The 27,517-nt window shown below is 45.7% G+C and overlaps 1 protein-coding gene across 4 annotated transcripts in view; it reads left to right on the forward strand.

Annotated features, from left to right (window-relative positions):
• The window catches only part of SORCS1 (sortilin related VPS10 domain containing receptor 1), a 763,613-nt gene that overhangs the window by 554,394 nt on the left and 181,702 nt on the right, over positions 1 to 27,517 (forward strand). For all 4 annotated transcript variants that reach the window (XR_009555572.1, XM_060241701.1, XM_060241700.1 and 1 more), the window contains exon 6: positions 26,327 to 26,391. Coding sequence is in view for 3 of the 4 variants with exons in the window: in XM_060241701.1 (XP_060097684.1) it covers positions 26,327 to 26,391 (65 nt within the window). In the remaining variant the exon portion in view is untranslated. The remainder of the gene's footprint in view (positions 1 to 26,326; positions 26,392 to 27,517) is intronic.

Genomic DNA, 27,517 nt, shown 5'->3' on the forward strand with positions numbered 1-27,517 from the left:
ATAAACTAGAACTTAACTTGAATATTTATTTGCTCTTGAATATTTATTTGCTCTTCAGAATTTAATTTCTAAATTTAAAAGAAAAATAGTAATCAATAATAATTATTTTGAAATCATCAAATAATACTATTCCTCATTTTGGACTTCTCATTGAACTAGTTCTCAACCCATGGTCCTTCCAGTGAGCAGTCTGATAATATTTTGTCCAAACTAATGCACCAACTACTGTTCCAGGTATATGCTGAAAATGAAAGTAGCCAAGGTTTTAAGAACGTAAGAGAAGCCAAGTTGGATCAGGCCAATGGCCCATCCAGTCCAACACTCTGTGTCACACCGTGGCCAATATATGTGTGTGTATATATACATATATACACACACACATATACATACACACACACACACATATATATAATACTGTGGTTAATAGCCACTGATGGACCTCTGCTCCATATTTTTATCCAATCCCCTCTTAAAGCTGGCTATGCTTGTAGCCGCCACCACCTCCTGTGGCAGTGAATTCCACATGTTAATCACCCTTTGGGTGAAGAAGTACTTCCTTTTATCTGTTTTAACCTGACTGCTCATCAATTTTATTGAATGCCCACGAGTTTTTGTATTGTGAGAAAGGGAGAAAAGTACTTCTTTCTCTACTTTCTCCATCCCGTGCATAATCTTGTAAACCTCTATCATGTCACCCTGCAGTCGACGTTTCTCCAAGCTAAAGAGCCCAAAGCGTTTTAACCTTTCTCCATAGGGAAAGTGTTCCAAACCTTTAATCATTCTAGTTGCCCTTTTCTGCACTTTTTCCAATGTTATAATACCCTTTTTGAGGTGCGGTGACCAGAATTGTACACAGTATTCCAAATGAGACCGCACCATTGATTTATACAGGGGCACTATGATACTGGCTGATTTGTTTTAAATTCCCTTCCTAATAATTCCCAGCATGGCGTTGGACTTTTTTATTGCAATCGCACACTGTCTTGACATTTTCAGTGAGTTGTCTACCACGACCCCAAGATCTCTCTCTTGGTCAGTCTCTGCCAGTTCACACCCCATCAACTTGTACTTGTAGCTGGGATTCTTGGCCCCAATCTGCATTACTTTGCACTTGGCCACATTGAACCTCATCTGCCATGTTGACGGCTACTCACCCAGCCTCAACAGATCCCTTTGGAGTGCCTCACAATACTCTCTGGTTCTCACCACCCTGAATAATTTAGTGTCATCTGCCACTTCACTGCTCACTCCCAACTCCAGATCATTAATGAACAAGTTAAAGAGCATGGGACCCAGTACTGAGCCCTGTGGCACCCCACTGCCTACCGTCTTCCACTGTGAAGACTGCCCATTTATACTCACTCTCTGCTTCCTATTAATTAGCCAGTTTTTGATCCACAAGAGGACCTGTCCTTTTACTCCGTGACTCTCAAGCTTACTAAGGAGCCTTTGATGAGGAACTTTATCAAAAGCTTTCTGGAAGTCAAGGTAAGCAACATCTATTGGGTCCCCTTTGTCCACATGTTTGTTCACCCCCTCAAAGAACTGTAACAGGTTAGTGAGGCAAGATCTTCCCTTACAGAACCCACGCTGAGTATTCCTCAATAACTTGTGTTCATCGATGTGCCTACTTATTCTGTCCTTGATAATGCTTTCTACCAACTTTCCCGGTATTGAAGTCAGACTGACTAGCCTGTAATTTCCCTGATCTCCTCTGGAACCCTTTTTAAATATGGGGGTGACATTTGCTACCTTCCAGTCCTCAGGAATGGAGGCAGATTTCAATGAAAGATTACATATTTTTGTCAGGAGAGCCACAAGTTCAACTTTTAGTTCTTTCAGAACTCTTGGATGTATGCCATCCGGACCTGGTGACTTATTAGTTTTTATTTCGTCAATCAGTTGTAGAACCTCCTCTGTTGCCACCTCAATGTGACTCAGGTCTTTCAACACCCCTTCCAAAATTAGCGGTTCTGGAGCAGGCAAACACTTCTCATCTTCCATAGTGAAGACTGAGGCAAAAAATGCATTCAGCTTCTCAACTGTTTCCCTATCCTCCTTCAGTAATCCTTTTACCCCTTGGTCATCCAAGGGTCCCACTGCCTCCCTGGCTGGTTTCCTGCTTCTAATTTATTTGAAGAAATGTTTATTGTTGGTCTTTATGTTTTTTGCAATATGCTCCTCATAGTCCCTTTTTGCCTGCCTGATCACAGTCTTGCATTTGATTTGTCACAGCCTGTGTTCCCTTTTATTAATCTCACTTGGACTAGCTTTCCACCACTTAAAGGAGTCCTTCTTACCTTTTACAGTTTCCATTTCTTTGTTTGTTAACCATGTAGGCCTTTTCTTATACCTGTTTGTGCCTTTCCTAACTTGTGGTATATATTTTATCTGAGCTTCTAGGATTGTAGTTTAAAATAGCCTCCTAGCTTCCCCAAGGGTTTTTACTGTATTTACCTTTCCTTTCAGTTTCCTCTTCACATGCTTCCTCATCTCAGAGAATTTATCCCTTTTAAAGTTAAACGTGGTTGTGCTGGTCTTTTGGGGCAACTCCCTATTTATACAAATGGTGAAATCAATAACGTTATGGTCATTTCTCCCAAGCGGTGCGATCACTTTTACATCTCTCACCAAGTCTTGGGCATTACTTAGGACCAAATCTAGAATCGCCCCACCCCTGGTAGGTTCTGTGACCATCTTCTCCATAGCACAGTCATTGAGAGCATCTCGAAACTCAGTCTCTTTCTCTCGACCTGAACACATATTGACCCAATCAATCTGTGGGTAGTTAAAATCACCTATTATGACACAGTTTTTATGTTTAGCTTCTATCTTTAATCCTTCCATCATATTATAACCATTCTCTATCTTTTGATTTCGTGGATGATAACAAACCCCCATAGTTAAATTTCCTTTTAGGCCTTTTAGATCCATGCCAGTCTGGTTTTCGGCCAGGCCACGGGACGGAGACGGTTCTGGTCGCCTTAGTAGATGACCTCCAACGGCAACTGGATCGAGGCGGTGTGGCAGTGCTGATGTTATTAGATCTGTCGGCTGAATTTGACACAGTCGACCATCGGCTGCTGATCCACCGCCTCGCCGACATAGGGGTTAGGGGGTTGGCCTTACAATGGCTTTCCTCCTTCCTCATTATTATTTATTTATTTATTACTTTGCATTTATATCCCGCCCTCTCCGCAAGTGGCTTACAGTATCATAAAAACAATCAATTCCATAAAACATGTCCCCGACTCATGGGTCGGGGACAAAGGGTGGCAATTGGGGGTGAACGATCCCAGAGGCGCACACTAGATTGTGGGGTGCCCCAGGGAGCAGTTCTCTCCCCGATGTTATTTAACATCTATATGCGCCCTCTTGCCCAGATTGTCCGGAGGTTTGGGCTGGGTTGCCATCAATATGCAGATGACACCCAGCTCTATCTGCTAATGGACGGCCGGCCCGCCTCTGCCCCGGGGAGCCTAGATCAGGCCCTACAGGCTGTTGCAACATGGCTTAGGCTGAGTGGGCTGAAGCTGAACCCAGCGAAGACAGAGGTTCTCTGTGTGGGTCGTGGCGCTCTGGGGAGGGAAATATCTCTCCCGACCTTTGACGGTGCGCCGCTGAAGGCGGCGCAGCGGGTAAAGAGCTTGGGTGTTTTACTGGAGCCTTCATTATCAATGGAGGCCCAGATAACAGCCACTGCCAAGTCAGCATTCTTTCATGTGAAGCGGGCGAGGCAGTTGGCCCCTTTCCTAGAGCGCCGGGACCTAGCAACGGTGATCCATGCGACGGTCACCTCAAGATTGGACTACTGTAACGCCCTCTACATGGGGCTGCCTCTGTGCCGGACCCGGAGATTGCAGCTAGTGCAGAACGCGGCGGCCAGGCTGCTGCTTGGCCTCCCAAGATGGGAGCATATACGGCCAGGGCTGCGCGAACTGCACTGGCTGCCGATTGTATACCGGGTCCAGTACAAAGTGCTGGTGATTACCTTTAAAGCCCTATATGGCCGAGGACCGACCTACCTGAGGGACCGTCTCTCCCCGTATGAGCCCCAGAGAGCACTGAGGTCAGTAGGTAAAAACAGATTGACCACCCCTGGGCCAAAAGAAGTTAAACTTCGGACTACCTATGCACGGGCCTTCTCTACCGCGACCCCTTCCTTGTGGAATCAACTCCCAGAGGAGGTGCGGGCCCTGCGGAACCTTGATCAGTTCCGCAGGGCCTGCAAGACCACCCTTTTCAAACAGGCATTCATGAACGGCTGACCAAGTCCACAAAGAAACATCAAAATGGTCCAGTCTGGAGATCCGCCATCATTACACAAACTGACAGGCATAGCGTCGATTAAGAACGGTACTGTCAGATCTAACTTAATGTTTTTAGACTTAGTAACTGTTTTAACAAATGTATTAATCGGTTTGGGGTTAATTTAATGTTTTGTTAAATGTATTGTTGTTTTGCTGTTGTTAGCCGCCCTGAGCCTGCTTGGCGGGGGAGGGCGGGATATAAATAAAATTTTACTTTTACTTACTTACTTACTCTATTTCGACCCAAAGCATTTCTAGAAGGGAATCTAATTCTTTGACCTCAGTTTTCCTTAGCTACTGAAAGGCTTGCAGTGTTATTGTAAGCAGATGACCCTTATAAGTCCATTACAGCCAACTCTGCTTAGGACAGCACTGGGTTAGCCAATGTCATTGCAGGTGCACTGGGAAAACAGCGCATTAATTTACATAGGTTCAAGACTAGGAAGATTAATCTAAGTTATCACAGATAGTGAACCTTCAGGAGGAAAATAACAAAGTAAAACAAAATCCCCCCCCCCAACAATGGAGAGCAAAATGAGTTAAGGAGAAAAAGGGTACCTCCCTTTCTTTCTTTGCTTCAGGGTGCTGCTCCAAGTTCAACAATTTCAGTAGTACATATTTAGAATGAATCCTCTGGAGAAGACTAGATTGCTAAATGGAATGGTTCTAAGGAGTGGTACAGAACCCAATCTAAACCAGCTATATGTGGAGAAATTATACTTCTCAGTAGGCCATCTGAAATAAAGAAGAAGAAGTAGGATAACCCCACAGGGCTTTTTTTGTAGAAGAAGCCCAGCAGGAACTCATTTGCATAGTAGGCCACACCCCCTTATGCCAAGCCGGCCAGAACTGTGCGTTCCTGCTCAAAAAAAGCCCTGAGGATAGAAGAGATTGGTAGGTGCAGGCTTGGACTTGGACTTCTTCTGATATGTAAGTAAAGGTTTGCCCACCCATAAACTGTTGTCCAATAATGGTGCTGGAAACTTTCTGTGCTTCCTCGACCCTGCAGTTCATCATTGTTGCCATTCAACCATTTATCTTAAGTGGGGAAGTTCCTTCCTTCCTTCTGGTAAGTCTGAGCAATTTAAAATTGACTCTTGTGAAACAAAATAATGTATTTATTTCCTTCATCTATACTTCTTTTTCTCCTCAGTGGGGATCCAAATTGGTTCACAACATTCTTCCCTTCTCCATGTTATCCTTAAAACAACCCAATGGGAGATGTTAAGGTGAGCATGTGTGGCTGGCCCAAGGTCACCCAGCAAGTTTCCTTAGCAGAGTGAGGATTCAATCCAGAGTCTCCCAGATTATAGTCCAAACACTCTATCCACTACTAACCATTCTAACCACTACACCCTGTTGGCTCATCTGTAGGATTTGGCATTTATTGAAATTGGCCTTTTCCTTCTCTAAAATAGACTTACTAGCTCAGTTATCACAGCAGTGCAGCACCCACCTGTCTCTGAGCTCCTAGCTAAGCACGCATAGTTGCTTTGTGCAGACAGTTGCCTGGGTGAAATAACATGCTGTGCTATGAGTGCAAAGTCCTGTGGGGGAGTTCTTTTTCTTGTTAGCATCATGTTTAATTTGGACCTTACTGGAAAGAAAACTTAAAGCCCCCAGGAGTTGTGGGTAGGGGAGATGATATTAATAAAGGAAGAAAGGTTATGAGATTCAGCAGGGGAGGCAAGAGAAAGCTTGAAGCTGGGGAAATGTGGTGGGGTTTAGCAGCTTTAATTTTATTAAAATAATCACTTTATTACTTTGTTTGAGGCCTGTCTTGTTCTATGGGCCTCACACTTCCCCCCACCCCCTCTATTCATCAGCTTTCCTCCAGAATAGAACCATAGTTCTATCATCATCATCATCAATCACTAGGAAGGACAGACAGACTTTCCTGATAAGGATTAATTCATGCATGCAATTCATGCATGCTCGTTTTCACACTACCTAATGGGAATTGTAGTTTTGTTTTTTGGGGGGGGGATTGGGGGGGCTTTGCATTCCTTCAGCTAGTGGTCTTCAAACCATGGGCTAAAACCCTGGAAACATAAAGCCCCCAGGAGCTATGGGTGGCAGAGCTCCACACATCATATTGTAGGACCCTGTGGAGTAGAGCTGCCATTTTTTTTGCTGCTTTTTAGAAGAATCTATTTCTCATGCTCATATGCAGAGGGCAAAATTGCATCTTCTTGTGCATCTCCTTGCATGCACATTAACTGGAAAAGAAGGAGACAAGGTGGTGACAGTAGAGAGAATTCAGTATAGAGAATATTGCATCTGATCTCCTGACTACAGAAATCTGTTTGCCCCCCAAGGTCAGAATAAAGAGTCGGACACAATACATTGGAATAAAATTGGGCCACTTTATTAACTTAACAGTGTAAACAGCAAGGGCACCCCACCAGCGGCCTGGCCAGGGCTAGGGGTCACCGCGACCGCTCCCCTGCCATTAACGGGCGAGAGACCCAGCCCCCCGGCCGGAGCTGAGCAACTCAGCTCCCTCCAGGCAGGCCCAGCAGGGAGACCTGCACCAGAGGGCCCAAACCCAGACGCACGTCTCGCCGGAAAGGCACCCTCTAGCCGAGCCTCCTGGACAGTCTGCATTCTCCAAACCCGGGTCTCCAAACCCAAGGTTGATCATGCCAGACCCCAAATTCCCCAAAAGGGGGATGCTTCGCAGTCCTCCCCTAGCCACATAGTGTCCTAAACCCCAAAAACCTGCCAACTAAAGTGACCACCTATTTAAAGGCACCATCCCTGAGCCAATTCCACAATCCACTGTAGTGCTATGCAGGGTAGGCAAAAAACACACCCCAGCAACAGCCAAACAGCCGGAGCGTAAAAAATTCCTACCCGGCTCCTCAAATGAGGCAACCAGCAAAGCCTACATAACATACAGGGCGGGCGGGAGGGCCGATCGACGTCGAAGTGCCTGGAAGGGAGCGCAGAGCCAGCCGTTAACACGGCTATGCTCCACCCCCCAAATTGCGCGCCCAAACGGGTGAACTCCTCCCAGGGAGGCAAACGGAGCGACAGCAGCCTAGCAGCTATGCTGCAGGCTGCACGCTCTAGATTGCCCCCCAAGGTCGGAATAAAGAGTTGGACACAATACATTGGAATAAAATTGGGCCACTTTATTAACTTAACAGTGTAAACAGCAAGGGCACCCCACCAGCGGCCTGGCCAGGGCTAGGGGTCACCGCGACCACTCCCCTGCCATTAACGGGCGAGAGACCCAGCCCCCCGGCCGGAGCTGAGCAACTCAGCTCCCTCCAGGCAGGCCCAGCAGGGAGACCCGCACCAGAGGGCCCAAACCCAGACGCACGTCTCGCCGGAAAGGCACCCTCTAGCCGAGCCTCCTGGACAGTCTGCATTCTCCAAACCTGGGTCTCCAAACCCAAGGTTGATCATGCCAGACCCCAAATTCCCCAAAAGGGGGATGCTTCGCAGTCCTCCCCTAGCCGCATAGTGTCCTAAACCCCAAAAACCTGCCACTACTAAGGCCAAGTCTCTACTTAGGGCTTAGCGCCCACCGGGAGGCCCAAAGCCACCCGCAACCCTTGCTGCAAATCTCTCAGGAAAAGCATATTACCCTTTTCCGAGAGATGGACCCCATCCCCTCTGTAGAGGCCAGGACATCTTACCAAGATATCCGGATGGGGCAAATAGTGGCCCAAACCCCTTTCCAACAGCTTTTTAATTTCCTTATTGGCCTTACATCTAGCCCTTTCTATAGCTGCGGGGTCCAAAGCACAACGCCACACCAGGCGGGGCAGCATGGCTGACCACACTAAGGTGGTCCCCGGCCATCGCTCCTGAATGTGCTGGAAATCGTCACGGGCTTGCCACACTAAGGCCTTGCCCTTCAACAGCCCCAGATCGTTACCTCCCAGGTGAAGAATTAAGATCTGAGGCGGGGGACCCGCTCTATCATCAAACAATAAAGGCAGCAAGCCCGGCCACTGAAGGCCCCAGCGCCCTTGCCATTCAATAACGGCATGCTGGCTGAGTCCCAGCTGAGAGCCGACCGCATGCTTGATGCGCGGCCCAAAACATGTGACTATGGCCACAGATGAGAACTCGGCTCCGGCTCCTCTGGCCAGGAACAGCAGCATCTAAAGAGAAAAAACAGTTAGACACAAACCAAACCAATAACGTTCCTACCAAAATTACTCATGGCCCAATAAAAGGACGTACATAGGCCTTGTAGGCCAATGAACGCCACCGACCCAGCCTCTGAAAAGAAGTAGCAGTATACACCCTAAAGTCTTCAAACTGCCGCATGGCCCGTTCATAAGACTTCCGCGTGCTAGGCACAATGGCTAGACCTATCGCTCTGCAGGCTTCAGCTCTCCATAGCTCAGCCATAGCTCCTGGGGCATTGGCCATGGCATTCCATCTGCCTCTGGGGCCAGCTGACGAAATCTCTCCATCTGTTTACGAGATAGAGCATCAGCCACCCCATTACTTACCCCAGGAACATGCTTGGCTAAAAACAAAATATTAAGCCGCAAACAATGCAGAGTAAAGGCCCTCACCAATCTCATAACCCGCCCAGATTTGGATGAGAGGGAATTAATGACATGGACCACTGCCATATTATCACACCAAAAGTGAACGGTGTGATTGGCCATATCCTTCCCCCACAGCCAAACCGCAACTAAGATGGGAAAGAACTCAAGAAACATGAGATCCCGGTTCACCCCTACCCTTGCCCAGGAATTGGGCCAGCTATCCGTGCACCAATGTCCACGGAAATAAACACCAAAGCCCAAGGAACCAGCAGCATCAGACATGACTTGGAGCTTAGCCTCGAGCCTCAAATCCTCCCTCCAAAAGGAGACTCCATTAAAAGACTCTAAAAATTCCTGCCAAACCCTCAAATCATCCCTCATGCTGCAGGTAACCCTAGTTCTATGCTGAGGCAGGCGCAGCCCTGCCATAGCATCACACAGTCTTCTAAGAAAAACCCTACCAGGAGCGACAACTTTGCAAGCAAAGTTGAGGTGCCCTACTAACTGTGCAATTCCAGCAGAGTAACCTTCTTCTTAAGAAGGAAGGTACAAATCCTAGCCCTCAACTCCTCTATCTTCTGAAAAGGAATCCTAAAACCAAACTTAAAACCCTCTAACAAGTATAAACGGTCAGCCCTCCGAGGATACCTTGCCAACCACTGCTCAAGAGGTCCCACCTTTATCGGGCTGGGCCCCTTTCTTGGCCGGAAAACTCCCTCCGGGCTTCTTAGCATTCCTACGCCCCCGGGCTTTAGGGCAATCATCAAAGGAGTGGGCTCCCCCACACATGGGGCACTCGTGCCTAAACTGGCACGCTGCCCGATTACATACCCCACGGGCTCCGTACTCCCAGCAGAGTGAGCGGGGTTGAACCGCCTGCCCTGCTGTACCGCTGGGAGAATTTGATGAAGGAGAAGCAGAGGTGGACAACTTATTTACTAAGTGACCACTATCAGATCGCTCCCCCAGATTGGGCCTAGCCGGGGACATCACCTGCAGCCAAAGCTGCTGATGGATCCGATCCCATTGAAGAGACGGATACAGGGCGGCCCTCATCCGGAATTCCTGGTCATATTGCAGCCAGGCTGGACCACTAAAGGCAGTATAGCCTTTATAGATAATATCCAGGTACTGGAACAATGACGCCTCTCGCCACGGCTGTGCCCTGGCAATCACCCCAGCATAAATACAGAACCCAGGAAGCCAATTCGCCCAAGTCCTGTCCACCTTCCTCTTCTTCAACTTCTCCTTCTCCTTATCATCTAAATCTTCTTTATCCTTTTTTTCTAGCTCACGATACAGGAGGGAAAATATGTCTACATATTCCCCTTTTAAAATCTCCTCCCTGGTGGCCGGTAGCAGATGGTCCCCTAGCGGCAAAGCAACTTCCCCAAAGGGCAAGGCTGCAAAAGGCACCATCCCATATGGAGAAGGTGCCCCCATAACAGAACCCGCCAAGTTCATCTGCCCTGTAGCTGGACACGTCCAAGGCATACCCTGCCCACCTGGCCACGGCCAATTTATCGGTATTCCTGCTCCAGGAGATGCAGGCACCCCTGAAGTACCCTGCCCGGTCGCTGCAGCAGGCCCTCAAGGCCAAGCCTGTCCAGACCCACTTTGCCAATTATCACCAAACCTACCTCCAAATCCAGCAGGCACCAGTGGCAAGCCGCCGCCAGACATTCCAGCCGCTGCCGAACCCGCATCCGGAGCACATGGACCGACATCCCAGCCAGGCACGACTCCACCAGACCTGCCCTCAAGCATAGACAGCCTGGTGAGAATATTAGCCTGCCTCGCCTGCTTGGATTGCTTTCCGCCTACCCCCCCCCCCACTTAGAGGAGGGGCACCCGCTACCTCCTCCAGCGCCCTTAACCTGTTTAAAATATTAGCATCCACCGCTGCATCACCCTCCACATCCGAGGAAGATAATGGGGGAGGTGGTCTCTTAGGAGGTAACTTAGATGGCCTAGGCGCAGGCTTCTTACCTTTGGATTTACCTGAGCCCTTACCCCCAGCCATATTACCACAGAAATATGAACAATTACCTCAATAAACCTAAGATGGCCGCCACACACCCCACCAAAGAGGTGACTTTAAAAGGCCACCCAACTGTCAAACTTAAGGAGACAAAATGGCTCCCCTACCTAACCCCTGAAGATGGGCTCAAAGTGGTTGCCAATATCTCTAAATGCCTTGCCTCCCTCCAATAGAGGGATAAAATGGCCACCTGATCTTCTGCCCAGCAACAAGCCCCAAAATGGCCGCCAATGCGATAAAATGGCCACCTGATCTTTTGCCCAGCAACAAGTCCCAAAATGGCCACCGATGCTAATGATGCCTATCCAGGCACAAAGCAGGGGCTTAAAATGGCCGCCACCGGTTATTCTCCCCAGAGACAGCAGTAAAAGGAACCAGCAGTGGCCCCTTGCCAGCAGCCGGGGGGGGGGGGGAAGCTGACAAGAGCCTCAAAATGGGATTTGCAGGCCTCGAGCTGAGGTTTCTCACATGTTCCCACCTGAACCCCTTATAGCTGGTAATATGCTAAATCTCAATGACCGAGATGCTCCCAGCAGGCTCTAATAGTTCACAAAGCCCTGCTGATGTTACCCTGCCAACGTCCACCTCCCTGGGAATGGTCAGAGTCAATGGCTCTTTGCCTCCAAGCAGGGGATTGCCCTTTCTGCCCAGAGACACAGTTAAAAGAAACAGCAGTGGCCCCCTATCAGCCCCAAATACTTACAGCAGCTCTCCCGAGGCTCAGGCTGATGCCTTTTACACAACCTGCCCAAACCCCTCTCTAGTTGGAGATAGCAAGCACTGAGCCAGTGACAATCTGCCTACCCAGCAGATGCTCTACCACTGAGCCTCCAGCACTCTCAGGCAATCTAATCCTTTCAGCAGTTGGGGGGGGGGGGAGAAGTAGCAATCTACTCCTTTCAGCAGTTGGGGCGGGGGGAGAAGTAGCCCAGAGCCTCAAAATGGGATATTCAGGGTCTCAGGCTAAGGATTTTCACGCCTATCTGCTTGTACCCCTTAAATTCAGCGATATAACAGCTAACAGAGATGGTCCCCGCAGGGTCTAAACACTCACAATGCCCTGCAGCCTCTCTGCCGCCGTGCACCACCCTGGGAAGGGGCAAAGCTGCCCGTCCAAGCTGCCTCTCAATTCTCTAAGCCTGTGCACCCCTTAGAGCTCCTAGAGCCCACAACTAACAAACCCCCAGCCAAAACCCCAAACACTCAGCCGTCTCTGCAAAGGAAGCCAGGTCCCACGACGCGTCCAAAACAGCTGCTGAAACCGCCGTTGCCCGAAACAACCGCCGACAACAGAGCCTTCAAAAGAAGCCCTACAGAGCCGGCCAGCAACAACCCGATCGACGTCGAAGTGCCTGGAAGGGAGCGCAGAGCCAGCCGTTAACACGGCTATGCTCCGCCCCCCAAATTGCGTGCCCAAACGGGCGAACTCCTCCTCCTCCTCCCAGGGAGGCAAACGGAGCACACTCTAGATTCTCTGGGGGAAAATAGCAGCTTCAGAATTCTGTGGCATCCTCCCCTCCCCAAACTCCATGCTCATCAGGCATCCCAGTTGCCAGGAATTTCCTCCTTTGCCACAAATTTCCCAACCTAAAGTTGGCAACCCTAGTCCTCGGTCTGGAAAGGTTGATGACCTTTTTCTCTGGCAACCACATGGTTCTCATCTGCATTATGACAAAGAGCTGCTAAGGGGGCACTGTATAAGCAGTACTGCAAGCAATATTTTAATGATTCATCTCCACCAGTGATCACAAACCTGTAGTTTATTGACTACACTGGAACAGAAAGTGTCTACAAGCTGCTGCACCTAAGTTACAAATATGTCTTACTTGCCAAAGCATGATCTGGGTACAGCCCTGTAGTGTATGTGGGTGTTGAACATGTGCAAAACTGCTTGTCAAACTTCAAGCAAAAACATCAAGATGATCAGTGAGGGGGATCATGTCACATGTATATGAGGAGTGCAGTCATGTGCTAAGTTCCCACTGAAGTTCTCAGTACATTTCATCATTATTCAAAGTACCATTATAATATGACAGAGATGTTTCACTTTCAAGTAGGAGGGTCATTTTAGTATAATTCATTTTTTGTATAGGCTTAGGTTCTAAGTGGATAAATTGAAGGCATTCTTTTGTACTGAAGCTCTTGGTATTCTTCAAAAAAGCTTTCATAAGTATTGACATATTCAGTTTCTGTAAGTCGTGTGCACTTATGCTTTGTCTCAATTTATTCTCCTTTCAATAATGCAAATATGTACAGAGTAAGAGTGCAAATATGAAATATATCTTAACTAGGAATAAGGCCTATTGTGGGGGGAAATACAATGGGATCTAGAAAGAGGCTCTGGGTGAATGCCCCCCCTTGCTGTCTTCCCACCCATCCAAGTGAAGGCATTCAAATCCACTCTAGGGGAGCTGCTGTCTATCATCTGGAAAGCAGTTGTAATTCTGAGTGATCTCTAGCCCTCACTTGGAGACTGGCACCAATGGTCCCTGTAAGCCAAAATGCCCTCAAAACGAGGTTGGGGAATTGACAGGTGGGCACCTATGGCTTAAAAAGGATCTAGAAACTATGTATACAGGATTCCACTTCCAGAAATTATTGCTTAAATTCACCAAGGACACTAATTAAATAAAAACAATTAAAATTTATTGTAGAAAAATATAGAACACACATACAAGGTAATGAATACATACAACACACATACAGTCCTAATAAAAATAGAAAGAAATGCATAGAGATAACATAAGGATGGACAAACAGGGTGATAATTACCAATCGTAGTCTTCTAGGAAGGCTCCAATGGTAACGAATGAGGACTAGGGGGAAGGGACCCTCAACTAATCAGGAATCAGGGATGTATCTAGACAGTGGAACTGGGGTACTGCTAGATGCACACCTGTGGGGAGCTGGGTCACAGGTTATAAGGACTACCTTGAGCCCTTAGGGGATGGGAGGTACAGGGGCAAATGACAGGTGGTCAGCTGGTACATGACCTCAGAAAAAGGGGAGGCTCCGCAATGACCATAAGGGCTGGACTTGTGTGGTAGCCAATAGCCAGTTTATTGGAGGCACCTGATTGGATGCCCATACCTGGCCAATGAGCAGGCTTGGCCCTGGTTACCTGATTGGACTTCCAGGTAACAATGGGCCAAAGGGGGAGGCTCCAGTATGAACATTAAGGGAAGGAATGGGAGAAATTATTGGGGTGGGGGTGATTAAAACGATCAAACTTATCTAAAAAGGTGACAATAGATGACCAAATTGCTACCTAAGGTAACACCCGATCTATACAAAGACACTTGGCTCTAGGTGAAGATTTTCTTCCACTTCTTCATCCCTCTACTGGCACCAGTCTTTGTCTTGAGTTCCGTTGGACAAAGGCTTAGGCAGTCTGGCAGGATCCACGACTAAGATAAGCTTGATGGCCTTATACATAGGTGACATCTGTTGAGTACGTGAGCCTCTCACTTCTCTGTAATGGAGTCTGGCACTGCAGGAAGATAACTGCTGGTGATGTTAGCCTTCCCATATGGATTCTATGGTCAAGGCTGGAAACCGCTTGCCTGGACAGTTCCTGGCAGCGCACCTTCTTCCGCTGCAACGGCCGAGATGGTGATCACACGGAGCGACTGGAACCCCATTGGTTCTACTGGTTAGCACTCCTCCAGAGACACTGAGTATTGCTGCAACATTGTGGCTGTTAGTACTCACACATAAGTCCCTTCATTCTGGTAGACAAAACCCACATTCTCCTAGCAGATGTGTGTGAGTTGAGTCTCCAGGCACCCTGGCAACCAAACGGGTGACTACAATGTTCTGGAACTCGGGGTCTTTTTCTCACAGTCCCCTGGAAGGAAATGGATGGTTTGGAGGCTGGAGTCTATGGCATTGTACCTGTCTGAGGTCTCACCCCTCCTTTAAACCCACCCTCTCTAGGCTCCATCCCTCAAATTTCCAGAAATTTTCCATCCTGGAGTTGGCAACTGCTAAGTCACACTGACTGTCATGGGGAGGGGGGCTGCTACTGAACAGGAGCAAGCAGCCAGGCCTACTGAAGTCATGCCAGCCAGGTGGCATCAAGTCATCCAGAGGGTGCTGCCAGGCCTAGGGAAGCCAACTTCCAGGTGGAGCCTGGAGATTTTCTAGAATGACAACTGAATTCCAGACAACAGTTCTCTCTCTCCATCCTGGAGAAAATAACTGCTTTGGAGGGTGGACTGTATCCCATTCTATTCAACTAAAGCCTTTCCCTTTACTGACAGAAGTTGGTTGCCTAGCAACACCTAGGGGCAAGGCTGAGGGGAGGAGGGAGAGAGGGAGTGACAAGAAAGGCAGCAGCCATGGCCTGTGAGGAAATGCTCCCAATGGAGCCAGGCCTTGCCACCTAGTTGCATTACAGCAACACTGGCTCCCTGGCTATTTCTGCAGCATTTGGAGGCTGCATGTAATGGGAGACCATCTTTGTGGGCTGTTGATGGAGTGGCAGAGGTCTGTTGCCAGTGATGCTTTTCATAAGGCTGGTTAACAGAGAGGATACAGAGAAGTATTAGAGATGAGATGTGTCTGTCTCTGAGGTAAGACTGTTTTGGTGGTTTGTTCAACACTTCTGGGCCTACAGTAGGCAGGGGCAAGGGAGTCAGCTAATAGGAGGCCAGAGATGCTGAGTGAGCCATGATGGGCCAATTATTTGTTGAGTGCATGGAATGCACCCTTAAGCCAATGGGAGAGCTCAATTTGGCCACCGCCATAAGGGAATCGTACATAATGATTTAATTTGTCTGAAATCTAACAAAACCTGTCTACTCACAGAAATGTATGTTTCGCCTTCTGTGTCCCCTAATGCCCCTTTTCCTCTGGTGCCTCTGCTGCTGTTTCTACCACTATCTACACCAAGGTGACTGAAAAAGCTCTCTCCCTGTAGGAAAACTGTTCTTGTGAATCAAAATCTCAAGGTTCATCTCCCCTACTGTTAGTAGTAGACTGGATAATGCATTATTGTAGATCCTTCTCAGAGGTAGGTAAGTATAGTCTGCTTTCCTTCTCCCTGACAGCATCCCATTCAGTTCATAGCCTGGCACTATATTGCCTTCCTAGATTTGGATCCAAATCACATTCTCCTCTGTCACGGTTCTTTATTTCTTCAGTGCTTTCTCTGTTATCTGCATCAGGACATTATGGGACTTTACAGCATTTATTAAGTAATACCATCAACTGCTCTAAAGAGAGACAAAATGCCACCAGAAAGATAAACCAGTGACATTTCAAAATCTCTGAAAAGGGAAACTTCTAAAGAGACAGGATTTGGTATACATTTTGAGAGTCTAGCTTGACTAAGGCAATACAGCTTGCATGTAAATCAATTGTTAATCTGTTGATTTTCCACATTTGGGGTTTTTTTTATTTTAACCATTTAATAACATTCACTGTTGATTTTTTTGAATTCTGTTTTTATTTTGACTCTGCTACATGGGCATCTCCAGTCTGTATTTATTTTGGCCCTGCTACATAGGCATTTCAATTCTGATTTGGTGGTGGCAATCAGCCACCAACATAATGGCAGCACTGGTCAGTTTTCAATGGAATTTCTTCATATGCGTACCAATTAGGCAGTAGTGTTTGATGACATTCCTCTGTGTGGTACACAGAGGTGCAGCGAATCACCACCAATCACTGCACATGCCTTTCCCCAGAAAAAGAAGGAAAAATGAGAGACCAGGCTTAAAGCTTCCCAACCCCCCCCCCTCCATCAACAACCTAACTGCTGGACCAAGAAGGTAGATGCAGAACCATCAGTAGACATTAAGAAGTAGTTCTGATGTCACTCACCACCAGGCACCAGCAATATGAAACCAGATAGACAACCTGACATAGACAGGCAAACTCTGGAAGAACTAGGGATAGCATGGCTAGATTCAATCTCCATGCACAGAGAGGTCAGAGGCAAATGTTTTGGAGCTGGTATTTTACCACACAAAGTTTCAAAAGGGGAATAGGATGGCCCACCTAATGGGCTACCCTGGACATCCATAATTTTGGCTGTCACTCCTTCAAAATCTGTCCATTCTGCACCCTTACTCTCCATCCATCTTGCATTCCTCACATGCCTCTAAAATGACAGCCTGCATAAGTAATCAGATGCCAGCAGTTCTATGGGAAGACATGAGATTAAATCTGCATTTGGACCAACCCTAACTTGCTCCTTGTGCTAGCTACATACAGCAGCCAGCAAAGTTTATGAGCAGAAAAGAGATGGAGACTGCAGAGGGGTGGACATGTCACTTTGTTGAAGAGGTGAGCTGCACCACATGAAAGCTCATGGTGAGCTATATGTCATCAGTCTTTAAAGTGCTACTGGACAGTGTTTACATTTTGCAGCTAAATGAAGCAGAGGTCCAGTGGCAAAATAATGAATGATAGCATTGATCTCAGCTTCTGTGAGTCAGACGCTCACATGCGTAAGAAGCAGATCCATTCAAGAGATACTACAGGGAAACCACAGAAGGGGGGCATAGAATGGCATGCTGTGAGGAGCTGGGAGAGGGTAGATAGCAAAAGACTGGGACAGAGTTATAGATCACTACAGACTTTATTGAAGCATGGAAAGAATAATAGGGTATCCAGTATGGCCCCTATGTCTTTGCAAGCTGCTCCAGAAAGTCATGGGAGATGGGGTGAGACTTCCCTTTCACAATATCCCTGTGAATCAGGTGGACTTGCCAGTAGGGATGTGCATGAACCCCCAAAAAACTGTTTGTTTCAGGGTTTGGGCAACTCCTGAACTGAACCCTAGTTTCTAGAGAACCTGGGATAAAAATCACATAAAAAGACCTGAAGGCGCCCCCTGAATAGGCTAGTCCTTAATAGAAGTGCCATCACTGAAAAGGCCCTACTCTAGTCTTCCGCTGCCCCTTTCTCTCTGATATTTTGCAAATGGTAGAACAAAACTTCATTTAGTGATCTCAGTATCTGAGGAAGCAGATATGAATTAAGAGTTCCTCTAGCACACTGAGCCCAGGCTATTTTATTATTTTCTTAGAAAATGTATATGCTGCCTCTCAAGATTCCAGCACTAGGCAGTTTACAAACTGCAGAATAAAAATAACACATTTAACAATATTGATTGAAATCTAGTATCAAACAGTAAACCAAAAATAAAAATACAGATCATTCAATCAATCAAACCACTGACTTCTTAACATAACAGTTTTCAAACTAAAATAGTATTTCATGTATACTTCATCTTTCTCCCCAATGAAGACTGAAACCTTACATCATTCTTAGAGTTCCCAGGTCCCTCCTGGCCACTGATGAAGAAGATGAAGAAGAAGATATTGGATTTATATCCCGCCCTCCACTCCGAAGAGTCTCAGAGCGGCTCACAATCTCCTTTACCTTCCTCCCCCACAACAAACAACCTGTGAGGTGGGTGGGGCTGGAGAGGGCTCTCCCAGCAGCTGCCCTTTCAAGGACAACTTCTGCCAGAGCTATGGCTGACCCAAGGCCATTCCAGCAGGTGCAAGTGGAGGAGTGGGGAATCGAACCCGGTTCTCCCAGATAAGAGTCCACACACTTAACCACTACACCAAACTGATGGAGGATGGGAAGGGGTAGAGTTGCCAGATCCAGGTTCGGACACCCTTGGAAATTCAGAGATGGAGCCTGATCAGGAAAGAGACCCCAGTGGATACAATGCTATAGAGTCCACCCTCCAAAACATCAGTTTTCTCCAGGGATACTGATCTCTGTAGTTTGGCGATGAGTTGTAATTCTGGGACACCTGGAGGCTGATATCCCTAATTCTCCTTCCCTCCATTTTATCCTCACAACAACTCTTTGAGGCAGTTTAGGCTGGGATATTACCCAAATTGGGGGTCTCTATATTAATTATGGGAATTAGCAAAATTAGAGACTAGTGAGAGGTGGTAATGAGGATCTCCACTAATGTTTATGGGGATGTTTCTTGAGAATTCTCAAATAAACCAGACTGTTGTGCAACAGATAAGGTATTTTATTATAAAAAGAATAAAGAATAAAATATACATACAAGGCAAACAAGGAAACACACACACTAAGAGGAAAATAAAAATAAAGTTGTGGGGAAAGTTATTTCGGAAGGGTAATATTTACCAAGTCTTGGAGGTCAAGGTCTGTGGAAGTCAGAGAGGGAACCAACCGGCATTTCCTGGAGTGAAGAAAAGATCTACATGCAAGTAGGGGTGTGGTGTTTGACACTCAATAACACACATGTATGTGCTGGGCAGAGTGTGTCTAGTTATAGGAAAAATGATCTTTGGGCTGTCTAACATTTATGTCCCCAATACAATAATATGGTCAGCCTTTTGGGGTGGGGGGGGGGGGAGTAAAACAAAGTTTTGAGAGAAGTTTGATGGCTTTTCCAAGAACTGGCAAAGGCCTGAAGAAACTCATGACAGTTTGCATGAGTGCAGTTAAGGGTGTGCGATGAACTAGCTTGGTGTAAACTGAAAGTGTTCATGTTCCTCTGATGATCCTTGAATATGGGATGGGAGAGGCTATTGAACTATATGAATAGCCCATTAATTAAGATGAGTGAGTAAGGGAAAGTGGAACCAGGTGTGGGGAGGGGTTCTCAGGAAACCCATCATTGAGACAAAGTATCTCATTTTAGGGTGGGATGCTGCCAATTAGCAACTCTATGTCACCTATTTAAAATAGTTGCCCAGGCTAATCTCTGGCAAGAGTGATTTTGTTTCCACTTCCAGGGCAGGACATACAGTACACATATGATTTGGGAGGGGATGCAATTAAAGAGGGGTGTCTGGTTTCAAATTTTTCATCTGCAGGAGTGGTCTGGCTGTTAAGACAGTATGTGATCGGTCCAAGGTCACTAAGCGAGCTTTGTAGATTTGGGATTAAAACCTGGGTATCCATGATTATAGTCCAGTCATCTAACAACTCCACACGTGAGCTCACCTATGTGATTCATTTGTGGGATTTTGAACTTGTTTAAACTGTATTGTTATCCTTCTAAACCAGATTTGAAAGCTCAGTTATGATAGTCAGCACCCACCTGAACTTCCTGCCTTTGGCCTGCTAATTGAATCTGACCACACTGGCTCAGGACCTAAACCTGGATGCTAACAGGGAGCCAGTGCCATTCATCAAAAGCTAGCTTAGCACCTGACTTTACTGACATGTGTTTAAATCTCTTTTCTGGGTCAGAGCCAGTACGGCAACTGTTGCAAAAAATAAATAAAAAGAAAAGACCACTCAGTACTTGCTGGAATCAACTTTGACATACAAGAAAAATCAGTAATATGTTTCTAGAGATGGCAATGAATACATCTACTAGTTATTAGAACTACTGCCTCTCCACTCATCAGATCTGCATCTCCTAGAAAGCCCCAGCCCAAAAGACATCTGTTTAGCCTCAACCAGAGCCAGGGCTTTTTTAGCTCTGGCTCCAGCCTGGTGGAACATGCTCCCAATTGAGATCAGGGCCCTGTGGGATTTATTACATTTCCACAGGACCTCTAAGATGAAGCTGTTCCACCAGGTTGAGGAGGCAGGTGTTTGATTACATTGGCTTCTCCTGCTCTAAGCCACCTATCCATCAGGCTTCTCCTGTTGCTTTGTTGCTCTTTCTGTAATTAAGCTTAATGCAAACTTGTCCCCTCAAGAGCTGAAGATAAATTATACTTCACTGGATTGATTGAAACATATGAAGTATATTTTGGTTGCCATCTTTGTATATTAGATTGTGCTTTTAAATACTGATTGTTTAAAATTTGTTTATATGTATATTTTATTGTCAGGTGTCTGTTGTACTCTGCCCTGAGCCTATTCGGGGGAAGAGTAGGCTAAAATTGAATAAATCAAATCTATATGGTATCTTCCACCAATTTGTGCTATAGTCATTGGTTTGAGCCCACATGTTTGATACGCATGTTCTCTGTACACATTTACACCACACTCTAAGGATGTCGCTGATTCTATAAAATTTTATCTCACCATGATTTGTTAATTTGTTTTGCTTTACTTTGGTTTTAATGTGAATTGTATGGGTACTGCTTTATAGTTTATCATAACCTGCCCTGAGCCTTGTGGGGAAGGGCAGGATATATAAATAAAATTATGTATCATCTTCCAAAAATATGCATTAAAGCATCCAGTACTAGAAAGGAGTGAAAGGGACAGCACTATTTTAAACATTAAGATACTATGTATCTGAGCTTGGACAAAGCAGAATGATTTTTTTTTTAAAAAAACACTGTGGACTAATGAAAGCATTCATCAATGAATCTGCTTGATTAGTCACATAATTAATGCATTGTATATTAAAGAGTTGATCTGAATAAAATCTGGCCGGTGTGAAAGGATCTCTAATCACTCTGCATAAGTACATTGCTTGTATGTGCTATTTGTTTAAGATAAATGATTTTCATCATTCATATTATCATAATTCCACCTGAATTGATACGTTATAACATGTTTTTAATGAGTGTATTAAATAATGGGATAACAGCAACAAGATGAATTAAGCTAAAACCCCTTAATCAGTCAAAAGCCCTCACTGGATCCATAAACTAACTGAACTGTGGAATTACAAGAAAGAAATGCCTTCTAAACACATGTCTAATATTTCCAGTGCTTCTGATTCCTCCTTGTGCCTCACTTTAAAAGCTGCTGAACTGTCCCCATTTTCTGACCCAGCAAACTATATAACAGAAAAAAATAAAATAGCAAATGAAGCTTTATGGAGAGAGCTGTGACTCCATAGTAGAGCATATACTTGGCATGCAAAAGGTCCTGAGTTCAGTTCCTGATATGTCCTGTTACAGTGATCATGTTAGTAGGTGATTTGAAAGACCTCTGTCTGAGACCCTGGAGAGTTGCTGCCAGTCAGAAATGGCAATAAAGATATTGAAAAGCTATGGCCTGACTCAGTAGAAGGTGTTTTCATGTGTTCACTTATGACAAATAGGGCAGCCGTAAATGCTTCTTACTGACTGTATTAAGGCAAAGTGGCATTGGGAAAAGGCCAGGATTAAATTAGTATGTCCATATTTGTATGTCATGCAAAATCATAGTTACAGTTACCCATTGTTAACAAGCAACTTCAAACCATAGTTTGACTTCTTGGTTTTACATGCACAGTTAGTGTATTGATCACAATTGCCCCAGATTTGAGAATTATCACACAAACTCTAGTTTGTATAAGTCTGAACAAAAACATTGACTGATTCCTCAATAGCAGTTGCTCCACTTCCAGGCTTCTTCTTTCCCTGGCTCAAGTGATCAGTTCCCCACCAGTTGCTGGCAGATTCATTTTGATCCATGGCTCCTTACAATTTCCCTTGCAGCTTCCGAATCTCCAAAAAACAAGAGTAGGAAGCCATGAGGGAAATTGAGGGAAGCAGTAAATTGAAATGTGCCCGCGTAGCAACTGGTGGGGAATTGATCACTTGAGACAGGGAAAGCAGAAGCCTGGAAGTAGAGCAACTGCTAGTGAGGGATTGGTCATTCTGTCAGTTGTGGCAAGGATGTTCTCTGTGTGGGAGAGCTACCTTTGGCAAATGAGCCAGAATAGGTGGCCCTGGAGATCTTCCAAAATTAGAACTGTTCTCCATACTACAGGGATCAATTTCCCTAGATAAAATGGCTGCTTCAGAGGGTGGATTATATGGCATCACATCCCTGCTGAGCTCTCTCTTTTCCCAAACTCTATCCTCCCTATGATCCTCCCCCAAATATGCAGGAATTTCCCAAACCTGGAGTTGGCAACCCTATGACAAAGTTGATACATAATGCCAAAATGGGTGGACATAGAATATCACAAGAGCAAAGTTAACGCAAGATGTGATACTAGTTGAATTAGTAGCACCCTACAATAATTTTGGCCACCACTTTTCCATTTTTTTTAAAAAAACAACAACTGGACCAATAAATTCATTATTCTGGACACATTTTCCCATAAATTAAATAAAATAAGTAACTCTTCTTTTGCAAATTGAAGGAAGGTTCTTGGATTAGAGTCCTCTAATCCAAGAACTGATAATAGGTAATTATTCAAAAGATTTAAGGTTTTTATCCCTCCTGTGCACCTTATTTAGCTAGCTTCTGGCAAATATGGACTACTGTCTACATTAATAATTCTTAGGTCACTCAAATCTAGTAAAAATAATTATTGGTATTTGTTCCTTTGCATTGAAATATTGCTGACAGGTTAGGGCTTTCAAGAGATGTTTGTAAAAAAAAAGTTTTTAAAAAGAAGGGATGTTATTTTGATTTAATTATCTTTTTGTAGCTTAGTGTGGACATAAATGAATTTGACTTCTCTGTTAAAAATAAAGGGAGGGTATCTCAGTGTTTGTTGTCTATTTGAAATAATTGTTATCTTTTATGCCACTTATCCTCTGCACTCCAATTATTTCTTCTCAAAACTATCTTAATTTCTTCAAAACAAAAACAAATATATAAAGGACACAATGCTCAAATAAAATAAATGCCCTGACAACAGAGCGCAGCCTGCAAGCCTCATAATTCAATTGTAACCAGAACTGAAAGCCAAAATCATTGTTTAAAATCTGGAGTAGGGTGCCATGCCATCAATATGCAGATCACCCAGCTCTACCTCTTTTTGAGAAGGGACTGGTAGCTGGAATTCCAGTCTTCGCCTCCTGCCTAGATGCAGTGGTGGAATGGGTAGGTGAGAGTTGGTAGAAACTAAAGCCATCTAAGACAGAGATTGCGAGGAAGCTGGGCCACCGGGATGGCCACTTCTATCAACCATTGATGGGGTCCAACTTTCTACAGTTGACTCTGTCAGGAGTCTGAGAATGTGTCTCATTTTTTTGCTCCTTAATGAAAAAGACTGTCCTCAGTGACAAAGACTGTGCTTTACCATCCATGCCAGTCCAACTAACTGGATCCCTATCTGCATGGGGCAGACTTTGCCACAGTAATTAATACAGTGGTCACCTTGAGACTGGACTACTGCAACATGCTCTGTGCAATGCTATCTTTGATGACACTACAGAAACTGCAAGTGGTCCAGAATACAGCTACTAGACTGTTGACAGGATCATACTGGTCAGCGCTTGTAGTGTCTTGTGCTGTAACAAAGCACCACATGGCCCCGCAGTAAAGGGCGACCAGGGGAAGTCCCTTGGGCACCCTGCGCAGCGCGGGAAAAGACTCCGCCTATCAAGACCAGTGGCGGGAAGTTTGACTGGCCAGGATTGGGCTGGCCAGCTAGAGAGCTGTTCCGGGATAAATGTATATAAAGCGGGTCCCGGCCCGCATGTCTCAGTTCCGTAATGTACCTTCTAATAAAGCATGTTGCCTTCGACACATCTCGTCTCTGAGTACATTACACTGGCGACGAGGATGGGATCTGGCTAGGAAGGCTTCCCCGAGTGGAACCTGACCTGGCTGGAGACGAGGAAGGCGCTGCATTCACCTCCCAGGAGATACCTCATAAAGCACATTAGGTCTTCCCCCTTCCATCCGGCCACCAACGGCCAGGCTGAACGCATGGTGCGAACCACCAAAGAGGCACTGGGTCACATTGTCCAAGGGGACTGGGACCACCGCTTCGCAGCCCTCCTGTTCCATAACAGGATTACCCCCAACCCAACAACAGGGTCCAGCCCCGCGGAACTACTCATGGGGAGGAAATTAACAACCAGGCTAGACAGGCTACACCCGGACCGAGCCACAGACGTTCTTAGTTCCCCAGAAGTCAGGGAAGCAGTGCGGGGGTTCTTTCCGGGCGATCCCGTCTATGCGAAGAACTTCGCAAACGGTCCAGAATGGGTAGCCGGCTTGGTACTGAGGGTGATGGGGTCCCGATCATATGAGGTAGCGACCGAGGGGGGCCAGGTTCTGAGGAGGCACATCGATCAGCTGCACCGCCGCACCTTGCCGGAGGAACTACTTGTACTGGAAGAATTGTGAGTTTTAGTTCAGCAACATAGTATTCTGTCAGATTAAAATGTTCTTTCATTGGTTTCTGAATATTATAATTGTTTATGTCACATGTATGTCCAGGAAGCTTATATAGGAGAGACATGCTAAGAGCCATAAATTGATAAATTTCAGCTGCCTCTTAATTAGGCCTGCCTTTCACCCACCTGTGGACGGGTAACCTCCACTCTTGGTTCCAATCTATAGCCCTTGAGAAACTGAGGAATAGAAGAAAAATAACCAGAAAATTGCCTCCTTAGTAACCCTTCAGGAATTTCTCCATGTCGGTATGGTCTTTACTATAGAAACTAGGAGGAAAAATCATTGTCCCAAAACTTCACCCTCCCCTGGTATCACCTTCAAAATCTCTCAGTAATTGCCAAGTCAGTGCTGAAATCTTACTTTAAGTACCTAAAAGGAAAGTGGGGATAGTTATGGGGCAGAAATGAATTTCTAAAGAGCTGAAAGTCCTAAGTTTTTATTCTATTAATATAGCTACATAATACTTAAACTAGATGTGACAGCCAGACCGATTTTCCACTCACCCTATGTCACCCTGACGTTCCTCTTTTCAGCGCGGCATCTTTCCGATTTCCCACTATCTGCCCTGGGGCTTCAGCAAAGATTGGCATTTTTGTGTGGCAAAGAGAAACTGGTTTTTAGCGATTTCGCTTTGCCGCACAAAAATGCCAATCTTTGCTGAAGCCCCGGGGCAGATAGTGGGAAATCAGAAGGATGCTGTGCTGAAAAGAGGAATGTCAGAGCGGTGTAGGGTGAGTGCAAAATCAGTCTCAGTGGTAGAGCATCTGCTTGGTAAGCAGAAGGTCCCAGGTTCAATCCCCAGCATCTCCAAATGAAAAGGGTCCAGGCAAATAGGTGTGAAAAACCTCAGTTTGAGACCCTGGAGAGCCGCTGCCAGTCTGAGTAGACAATACTGACTTTGTTGGCCCGAGGGTCTGATTCAGTATAAGGCAGCTTCATATGTTCATGTCACCTTTAGGTGGGCTGTAAGACTAGGGCTGAACTCTTGGTTCTCATTGTGATGAGCCATAAATAAGTGGTATAGTACAACCCATTGTGCGGTTAAAAAGGTTTGTTTTTGGGGTTTTTTAGAATTTGTAAAATTAGCTGAATTGTAATGAATTGTATTGCATTTACTGGAGCATTTTATTCCATTCATATAATCTGCAGTTTGTATTGTATTTTGCTGCTTCTAATTCTATGAGCAAATAAGTATATTTTATTTTCTAGTTATTCTGGCATCTCGTCATTTAATATTTGAATCAATAACTTCATTGAAAATTAATAGGGAATTTTGTTTTCCATTTGGCAAAATAAATGATAAAATATTTCTCATTAAGCATTCATTTAAACAGACTTAAATGGTTCAAAATAAAAATAGTCTGTTTAAATACAGAAATACAGGAGCACATACATGCATGTGCACGTGCGCGCATGCACACACACACACAGAAAATATTAAACTAAAGCTTTGGTTTCTACTTTTCCAGGTCTAAGATGGGAACCAGTAAAGAGCCAGACATTGTGCACTTGGAAGCAAAAGCAGTGGATGGTCGTAAGTACTTTTGCATTTGGGTAGTAATTTTATCATGCACATAAATGCTAGGAATTAAAAAAATATATAGGATGCATTAGAGAGATCTGGTGACAGATCCATACCTGGATTTGGTCCTGATAAAAGTATTCTCAGTATGCAACAGTTGACAGAATATTCTGGAGCCAAAGACAGTTTCTCCAGGGACCTGGTCAAATGTTAAAGGGAATGCATGCATATCCTGCATGTCTGTGTATATGTGTGTAAGGAACAGCCAATGTGTGTTCACTTTGCAACTGAAACTGGAAACTACTGGAGAGAGTTGAGGGCACCTTGTAAAGGGGCTGTAGAATTCAACTCCTTGGTCCAATTTGCTTGAAACTTGTTCTTTAGAACAAGAAGAAGATATTGGATTTATATCCTGCCCTCCACTCTGAAGAGTCTCAGAGCGACTCACAAGCTCCTTTATCTTCCTCCCCCCACAACAAACACCCTGTGAGGTGGGTGGGGCTGGAGAGGGCTCTCACAGCAGCTGCCCTTTCAAGGACAACCTCTGCCAGAGCTATGACTGACCCAAGGCAATGCTAGCAGGTGCAAGTGGAGGAGTGGGGAATCAAACCTGGTTCTCCCAGATAAGAGTCTGCACATTTATATGTGTGTAAGGAACAGCCAATGTGTGTTCACTTTGCAACTGAAACTGGAAACTACTGGAGAGAGTTGAGGGCACCTTGTAAGGGGGCTGTAGAATTCAACTCCTTGGTCCAATTTGCTTGAAACTTGGGGGTTCTTTAGAACAAGAAGAAGATATTGGATTTATATCCTGCCCTCCACTCTGAAGAGTCTCAGAGCGACTCACAAGCTCCTTTATCTTCCTCCCCCCACAACAAACACCCTGTGAGGTGGGTGGGGCTGGAGAGGGCTCTCACAGCAGCTGCCCTTTCAAGGACAACCTCTGCCAGAGCTATGACTGACCCAAGGCCATGCTAGCAGGTGCAAGTGGAGGAGTGGGGAATCAAACCCGGTTCTCCCAGATAAGAGTCTGCACATTTAACCACTAGACCAAACTGGCTCTCCCTCTAGAGGGTAGACAGATACTACAGCCTTCCTGAAATGTCCCCCATAAGAAATAATGGAATCAATAGAGAGA

This window comes from Heteronotia binoei, chromosome 6, assembly GCF_032191835.1.
Source record: "Heteronotia binoei isolate CCM8104 ecotype False Entrance Well chromosome 6, APGP_CSIRO_Hbin_v1, whole genome shotgun sequence".
Taxonomy (NCBI): Eukaryota; Metazoa; Chordata; class Lepidosauria; order Squamata; family Gekkonidae; genus Heteronotia; species Heteronotia binoei.